This window comes from Sapajus apella, unplaced genomic scaffold, assembly GCF_009761245.1.
Source record: "Sapajus apella isolate SASKATOON/1434 unplaced genomic scaffold, GSC_monkey_1.0 scaffold23, whole genome shotgun sequence".
Lineage (NCBI taxonomy): Eukaryota > Metazoa > Chordata > Mammalia > Primates > Cebidae > Sapajus > Sapajus apella.
In genome coordinates this window covers 34,958,115-34,967,165 of record NW_022436963.1, presented here as the reverse complement: position 1 = coordinate 34,967,165, position 9,051 = coordinate 34,958,115, and the positions used below count along the sequence as shown (strand labels likewise).

Sequence of the window (9,051 nt, the reverse complement as noted above, 5' to 3'; positions counted from 1 at the left end):
GTTATAATTGTGTTAAGTGCCATGAGTGAAAAATTTGAGATAGAGAACAATCGTATATATGTTGGGGAGAGATGGTGGGGGGACCTGCTTTAGATAGGGTGATCAGAGAGGCTTCCTAGGGGAATTACTGTTTCAGCTGAAACTAAAGGATGAGAAGGTGTCAGCCACGTGAAAAACAAGGGAAAGAGTTTCTGGGGAAGAGGGGACAGCATTTGCAAATGCTGGAAAAGATGTGGTGGGTTAGAAGAATTGAGAGAAGGGCGTTGTAACTAGACCATGTTGAGTGCATAGAAGAGTGGACAGCTTGGGAACCCAGAGGAGGGGGAACAGGAAATTAAGCCTCCTTGTCCACCGCAATCTCAGGCTATTGCCTGACCACTTTCATGGCTTGCCATCTGCTCTAACAGGAAGGCTTGGGTTTACCTGAAAATTTTACCCAAACTGGTGTCTGGTAGGAATTTGCTCTTGACTCCAGGCACACAGTCAAATCAAATAGGACAAATTTCCCTGTTGTTTTTTTTTTTTTGTTTATTTGTTTGTTTTTTGAGATGTGATCTCGGCTCACGGCAACCTCCGCCTCTTGGGTTCAAGGGATTCTCCTGCCTCAGCCTCCTGAGTAGCTGGGATTACAGGCACCTGACACCATGCCAGGCTAATTTTTATATTTTTTTAGTAGAGATGGGGTTTCATCATGTTGGTCAGGCTGGTCTCGAATTCCTGACCTCATGATCTGCCCACCTTGGCTTCCCAAAGTGCTGGGATCACGGGTGTCAGCCACTGCACCTAGCTGAGCTTACCTATTTTACCTAACCTTTCTCCTTCCCTGCTTTGGTCTTTGCTTCCAATTCCACCGATGTAACTGCTTGTGGCTTTGCTCAGGAATTAAGGAGTTTCCTGTTGATTTGCCTCTAATTCTGTTTTCAGACCCAGGTTACTCTCTTCCTCTCCTTATTTCCCTTCCCTTCCTGGTCCCATTCTGCCTCTTTTTTATTTTCTTTTTTTTCTTCCTTTTTTTTTTTCTGTAGAGAAAATGCTCGATTCTTTCTTCTAAAGTTCTCTTAATGTTAATGCTGGGTGGGATTTCAGAGTTGAGAGCTGTGCTGTCCAGTATGGTGGCCACTAGCCATGTGTGGCTGATGAAGACTTGAAACATGGCTAGTCTGAATTGGGAGGTGCAATATTAACACTAGATTTTGAAGAGTTAGCACACACATCCACACAAAATAGAAAATATCTTATTAATTTTCTATATTGATACATGTTGAAATGATAATCGTTTTAATGGGTCAAATGAAATATATCACAAAAATTAATCTCACCTGTTTCCTTTTTTTTTTTTTGAGATGGAGTCTAGCTCTGTAGTTCAGGCTGGAGTGCAGTGGCACAATCTCAGCTCACAGCAACCTCCAACTACTGGGTTCAAGCAATTCTTGTGTTTCAGCCTCCCAAGTAACTGGGATTACAGGTGCCCGCCACCACACCCAGATAATTTTCGTATTTTCAGTAGAGATGGCATTTCACCATGTTGGCCAGGCTGGTCTCAAACTCCTGACCTCAAATGATTCACCCACCTCAGCCTCACAAAGTGCTGGGATTACAGGTGTGAGCCACCGCACCCAGGGTCACCTGTTTCTCTTAACATTTTTTAATGTAGCCACCAGAAATTGTGGCTTGTATAAATTTCTACTAGACAGTACTGGTTTCAGAGATTCTGAACTGGAAGCAGTACTTAGAATATTAGGAAATGGAGAGCATTTTTGGAGCAGTGGCTGGAATAATACTGCCGGTATTTGGTGAGTGAGATCTAGGGATGTCAGCATCTACAATGTACTAGACAGGCAATGAAGAATTTAAACTGAGGATATGAAGGTTTAAAGAAAGGAAGTGACTCGTCCAAGCTCACGAAGTGAGTTGATAAAAGAGTTAAACAGTAGGACTCAGGCCTCTTTGTTTTCAGTATAGTTTTGGTAGGAGAAGGAAAAGATATTATTTAATCTCTTCATTTTGAGTGCCACATCCGTGCCAAGGCAGCTGTCTTCTGATGTGTGGCATCCCTGAAGCCCACAAGGAGGGAATACTATAAGAAGCCAAGTACCGCCTTTACGGAGTCCCTGGGTCCGGGGCACATTCTGCTGGGGACATCTATTCTCCCTCACCTTGTGTTTGTGGAGGTTAAACCAGCTCCCCTGGGTAAGCTTCGGTTTGAAGTTAGACAGCCTGGATTGGAATCCAGACTCTACACTTAGCGGGGACTTGGGAAAGTCACTCTATTTCTCCAAGTCTGTTTGCTCATCTATTGTGACAGGTATGACACCCTGTGTTCAGCTGTGCTGTGGCACCTATTAAACTATTGTGTGATCTACTTATTGAGTCATTTGGCACTAAGCTTCTTGCAGGTAGAGCACTTGTTCATTCATTTACTCATTCTACAAATATTTATTGAGCACGTACTTTGTGCCAAACACTGCTCGAGACCTTGATGTCATAGCAGTTTTAAGAACTGACAAGATTCCTTCTCTCACACAACACAGTATTTTCCAATGGAGGTAGACTGGCAGTGGACAAGTAAATAAATAATAAGCAATAAAAATATTAATGATAAGCTGCATGTATTGAGAATTTAAAGAGAGAAATTCTATCTATGAAGAGACAAGTGTCTCCTTTAGATAGAGGAAGCAGCCTGGGCAACATAGTAAGACCTCGTCTCTGCTAGAAAGAAAACAGCTGGACATGGAAGTATGCACCTGGGGTCCCAGCTACTTGAGAGGCTAAGGCAGGAGGATTGCTTGAGCCCAGGAGATTGAGGTTGCAGTGATCTGTGAGTGCACCACTGTATTCCAGCCTGAGTGGACAAGAGTCTCAAAATAAAATAAATAGATAGATGAAGCTTGTCTTTGGACAGCTTTCAAGTTGAGACCCAAAAGACAAGGAGTAATGAGCCATGCAAAGGTTGGGGCCAAGAGAATTCCAGGCAGCAAATGCAAACGCCTACTTGAGGACCACACAGAAGCCTCTGCATTTGTAGCAGAGCACACAAAGGAGAGAGCATCCCGAGGAGATGGAGTGGCATTTTGAAGGGTCTACTCTGATCTCAAAGGGTTTATAAGCAGAGTAAGAGGTCTGGATTTTGTCCCGTGTGCAAGGCTCTAAGCAATGGAAGGACATGATCTGATTTACAGTTTAAAGAGATTGCTTGGTTGCTGAGACAAGAATGTATGGTGGTGGAATAGGAGACCCAGTTAAAAAGAAAGTGATCCAGGTAAGAGATGAGCCTGGGCTAAGAAGATAATGTTAAGATGGAGAGAAGTGTACAAATTTAATTTATGAAGGAAAGACAGTTTTCAAGGGGAGTGCCTGTTGGACTTCTGGCTTAAAGAAGAGGGTGGGTGGATGTCCACCTATTGAGATATTGAAGACTTGGGTGGGAGTAGGTTTGGGGCATGGAAAGGAAGAGTGCTTTGGGGAACATTTCAGGTTTGAGATGACAAGAAGGCGATTTATGTTGAATGGATAAAGAAAATGTGGTCTACCCATATATAATGGAATATTACAAAGCCATATAAAGAAATGAATTACTAAATCATACTATATGGATAGACCCCAAAAGCTTTATGCTAAGTGAAAGAAGCCAGATGCAGAAGACCACATCTTATATAATTCCATCTACATAAAATGTCTTGATTAGGCAAACCTGTAGAGACAGAGAGTAGATCAGGGGTTGCCAGGGGCTGGAGGCAGGAACAGGGAGTGACTATTAGTGGGCACAAGGGATCTTTTTCTGGGGATGGAAATGTTTTCAAATTGAATTCTGTTGAGGGTTGCATAACTCCTAATACTCACTAAAAATCATTGAATCATACACTTCAAATGGGTAAATTTTATGATATATAAATTATACATCAATAATGCTATTATTTTATTTTATTTTATTATTTTTTGAGATGGAGTTTCACTCTTGTTGCCCAGGCTGTAGTGCAGTGGTGCTATCTCGCTCACCGCAACCTCCACCTCCCAGTTCAAGCGATTCTCCTTCCTCAGGCTCCCGAGTAGCTGGGATTACAGGTGCATACCACCACACCTGGCTAAGTTTTGTATTTTTAGTATAGATGGGGTTTCTCCATGTTGGTCAGGTTGGTCTCGAACTCCTGACCTCAGGTGATCTGCCCGCTTTGGCCTCCCAAAGTGCTGGGATTACAGGCATGAGCCACTGTTCCCAGCAGTAGTGCTATGTTTTTTTGTTTTTTGTTTTTTGTTTTAAAGATGGCAGTGCATCTGAGTTTGGAATTCTAGGAAAGGGTAAGATCTGGACATAGAGTAAGGGGTTTTCTGTAAGCACTTGCAGTCGCTTTGAGAAGATGTGTAGAAAAAGAAAGCAGCCCTCGGTCTGCGTCCTGATGGCATTCCAACATTTCAAGGTTTGAGGTTGGGCAGAATGAGGAGGAGACATAAAGAGAAACTGAGGAAACTGCAGGGCAGGAAGAACACCTGGCAAGTGTGGAGCCATGAAAGTGGAGGAGAGAGCTTTGTAAGAAGGGAGCAGAGAACTGAGTAGAATGGTACGGAGAGGACAGGTACAATAAGGGCATTGAAGACAATTGGATTCAGCCTCAAGGAGATCCTTGTTGCCTTAAGTGTCGATCTTGACAAGAGCAGTCTCAGCCCAGGGATGGGGACAGAAGCCCAGCTGCAAAGGGGCGAGGAGGGAGTAGGAGGGAAGGAAGCAGTGGTGCCTCCACACAGCTCCTTCAGAGAATTTCATTGTAATGAAGAGCAGAGAAATGAGGATGTAGCTGGAAGGAGAAATGGGGTCAACAGAAGGGTTAAAAAAGCTAGGCCATGCATTTCGAGAATATGTTAATATGTTGTTGGAAATGGTCCAGAAGAGAGACGAGTGGTGACATGAGGGAGAGGGGAAACACCTGCAGAAACTAAGGCCCCCAGAAGGGCAGAGGGGATGGAACCAGGACATAAAGAGAAGGTCTGGAGGGTAGGCAGGAGGGCCTCACGGAGGCAGGCAGATGGAGAACCCATATTACTTGATTTTCTTTTCCAGTGAAGGAAATGAGAAGATCTTCAGCTGAGAACGAAGGTGGCGGCAGGGCAACAGGAGCACCTGCCTTATGGCTGATACCCTTCAGTGCCAGGCACACGGCATGGGCTCAGTCAGTCTTTGTTGCCATTAAACACTGCAGGAGTTTTCGAACTTTGGGAAGCATAGAAGTGATTACCAGGAGTGGTTGTTAAAATGCAGATTTCTGGGTTTTTATTTCAGAGATTCTGATTCAGAAGACTCATGAAAGAGCCAAGAAATCGGCATCTTTAACCAGAGCCCCAGATGTTTCTGATGCAAGTGGCCAGCGGGCTATAGTTTGAGAATCACTGAAAATATGTCTGTGAACAATAACGTGCATGAACACACCCCTACAAACAGGAGACTTTTAATAAAGAATTAATAAGACGCAGTTCTTTTCAACAGACCGTACCTTAGGCATAATTAGATTTCATATTTCATAAATAATTAAGACCCATTGCATTTTGTTTTTAGAAATAGAGGAATGTTCTTTGGTTTAAAAAGAAAAGGCAATTAAACATTAATGTATACTTTTCTTTGCAGGGGAGAGAGCAGAATGCGGCACCACCAGGTGAGAGTGGGAGAGTCGTGTTTTCTTTCATCTGCTGCCCAAGGTGGGAGTGGGATGGGGCCGGGGAAGCACTGCTGGGAGCTGGAGAAGCAGGGATGGCTTCTTCACCAGTGTCCCCATGGGCTGGTATGTGTGTGCCCGGGTGAGGCACAGCTGCTGCTTCGCTTGTTTGAGCATTAGACTGAAAAAGCCACGCCCCTCCAGGCTGGCCATGGAAGGGGCGCTTTTGGGGCTGCTGTGTGGCAGTGGGGTACCCTCCCTTTGCGCTGGCCATCAGGTGAGACAGTAATGTCTACTAAGAGTGGCTGAGGGCAGCCTGTAGGGGCCAGAGGCTGTGGGGTGGCGGTTGACTTCTCTCCCCACCTGCTACACTGCGCTGAGCAGACTGCCCAGCCTTGTTGTGAGGCCCAGCCTGAAGTCCCTACATGCCAAGGCCTTGGGCCAGACTTGGATTATGCGCAGCTGGGCACACGCATGTGCATAGGCGTGCACAGACTCCCCCGCCATCAACACCCTGGCTTGGACCTCATGGGCACTTGGATGGGCTGACAGAAAGTAACACACAAGCAACTTCTGCTTTCTCTCTAGCTTGTTCAACATCCCCTTTTGTGCTTTTCCCTGAGCAGACCAGAGCCAGTGAACACTTTCCACTCAGCAGCTGATAGCCCAGGGGCTGACTTTTCTCCCCTTTCAGAGAGCGTAGATCTGTAAGTGGCTCTGTCACCAGCCAGGTTGTTTGTTTAGAGCCTATTTAATTTCTGCATCCCCAGTAAGAGATACTGCACTGCCTAGCTGGAATTCAGCCAGTGGCGCAGAGGCCTGCACTTTTCCATCCCATGGCAGTAGAGCGCTACTTTTTGCCTCACTTTCTGGGCCCAGGGACCTGAGGGCATTCTTTCCTTTCCCACAAATGCTTCCCAGTGGCCCCAAATCCTGGAAAACTATCATGTTTGGCAAAGCAAAGATGAACTTCCAACTCTGTCCCGCTCCTTGGGAAGGGAGTGGAGCAGAGGCTTGGAAAACCCTGGGGTTTTCAGTTTCCTGGGCTCGGGATGGGGAGATGGAGGGCTCAGCAGAAGTTTAGCCCATACAGCTGTTCCTCTGGGCTCTGGCAATTTGGAAACATCAGGATGATTCACACCAGGCGAGCCTTTCCAGCACATGGGGCGGCAGATGTGCAGGTCACTTTCGAAGAACCTTTTAGGAACAAACCCATTATAATTTTTTTTTTCTGGCAAGAGAATGTTGCCATAGTCTTAAAACAACAGAAGTCATATTTTACACCAAATTCTGCAAATAGTGAAACAGACGGGGGATGAATTGAGCTGTCCCTCACTTCCTCGTAATTCCTAGAACTCACGCAGAGAAGATTGTTCCAGCAGAGTGCAGGAGAGGAAATCCATAATCAAACGCTTGGCCAGGTCTCAGGGTCCTCCCTCAGGGGAAAGTTGAGGGCTTGTTTTTTTTTTTGGTGGTTTTTTTTTTTTTTTTTTTTTTTTGTCTTTTAAATAAAGCCCTCTGAAGTGTGGTCTTCCACACCCTCCTTGACCTGGGGCCTGGGAAATTCAAGCTGAGTTTATCAGACCTCCCACTTAGACACCCATCATTCAACTGCAGCTACCCTGCATTAAATTGCAGACCTAGCCTTGTGTACTCTGGTTCCTGGCCAAGGTCAAAGGCAACTTTGTTAGTAAACTAAAAGTCTCCCCTTACCTCCAAAATCATTATTTAACTTGTGGAAATTGTTGCCAACAATGTCTCTGTCCGGTGGCTCTGTCTGTATCTTCCATGCGCTCCCACTCATGGTGGATATCATTTTTGGAAGGTTATTTGAGCAGGATCCCCTTAGCCAAGTTGTGTCGACCTTGTATAGAGGAATCGGATTTATGTATGGGCTACAGCATGTTATATTTTTCTCACACTTCAGAACCTTATCTTAGACCAAATTCATAATAACCCTGTAATTCAGGCTGGCCAGATGTGATAATACACTTAAATTTAAAAGCGTATTATTGTAAATGTCAAAGCAAAATGAAAATATAAGGTTTGATTATTGTGATTCAAATGAATGTCTGGCGCCCCTTACCCAGGTTAACATGCTCTCGCAGTCTGGATTAGAGATGAAATCACTTGAGATCTTGTCCAAACAGATGCAACACAGTACACAACCCATGCACAGCCTCCAAGGGCCCGACTGCCACCATTTGGGATGTTGACCTCCAGGTCTATTAGGTTATCTAGGGGAATTTTTCATCACATCCTTTTAGTTGCAGGATAATTTTGAGGCCATTATCTGTGTTGCCAATGTGTGTTAATTTTCATCTTGGTTAAAAGGCAGAAAGGGGACATTGGTCTCTGGTTTCTCTCTCTTCCTCTCTGTGGCTTTCTCTGTTCCTGTTTTCCCTGCCTCTCTTTCTTTCTTTCCTTTTTGCTCTGCATCTGAGCAGCAGAAGAGATGGAAGGCTTAGGCTGCCCCACTTTCCTTGGCCGAGCTGTCCCCCTGCTCCCCACTTTGTGCCCCACCCAGCACTTCAGTAAGTCGGTATAGATTTGATATTGTGCAAAGTTGGGATAGCTACGTTTCCTTGTCAGAGATTCCAGACAGTGCACAGAGCATCACACAAAGAAAGAAATCCTGGTGTGATTCATGCAGTCCTTTGCTTTCTGGGTTGGGCAGGAAAAGTGGGAAAACATATTCTATTTTGCCTTTATTCCTTTGTGTAAAATTTAAGAAAAAACAAAAACATTTAGGACTTTCTTTTAAGGAAATCCTCCAGTTGGACACCTTAGGTTTTTTGATATTAAATGTCCAACACCTGCTTTAAGAGTCTCCGTTCTTGCTGGCCATGAGAATTTAACAGATAATTTAATGTTACTTCTGGGTGTTCTTTGATAAAATCACTTTCGTACTCACACTAGAGCCTTGAGAGTAGGAAGAGCTGAATTTACCCCCGGCTTCAATCACATTTTATTGTGTGACCTTAGGCAAGTTTCTTCACCTCTTGTGGGCTCATTGACCTTGTATGTAAAGCGAATTGAATATTCTTTCTCAACCTCACAGGGTTGTTGTGAGGTTATCATGCATTGTGATAAGGAAATGATCTGGGAACGTTCAAAAACAAAACCAAACACTGAAAACTGGGTGACAATGTTGCTGTCCTCAAGTTATTTCTAATCCCCCAGTTAAAAACTTATGGCCTTGTGTCACATTTTTGACACTCTCTTTTACCTTTGGCATTTGAAAATTTAAGAGCAGATCCTGTAAGAAACCCCACCCCCCACATATACATCCTCAAAAATAAGTAATTTTTGAAAGACAAATGACATGGACTTAGCTAACCAAATTGACATAGATCCAAGATGGGCTTGAAATAATCTTGCTTGTTGTTTCTTTTCAAAATTTTGATCT

General features: G+C 44.3%; 1 protein-coding gene across 5 annotated transcripts in view; it reads left to right on the top strand.

Moving 5' to 3' along the window:
• SRGAP3 (SLIT-ROBO Rho GTPase activating protein 3) overlaps nucleotides 1–9,051 on the top strand; it is a 255,976-nt gene that overhangs the window by 201,095 nt on the left and 45,830 nt on the right. For 3 of the 5 annotated variants that reach the window (XR_004272515.1, XM_032290558.1, XM_032290557.1), the window contains exon 11: nucleotides 5,615–5,642. Coding sequence is in view for 4 of the 5 variants with exons in the window: in XM_032290558.1 (XP_032146449.1) it covers nucleotides 5,615–5,642 (28 nt within the window). In the remaining variant the exon portion in view is untranslated. Of the gene's footprint in view, nucleotides 1–5,614; nucleotides 5,643–8,089; nucleotides 8,177–9,051 lie in introns of all 5 variants that reach the window. The other 2 variants (XM_032290556.1, XM_032290559.1) reach the window with 1 other exon arrangement.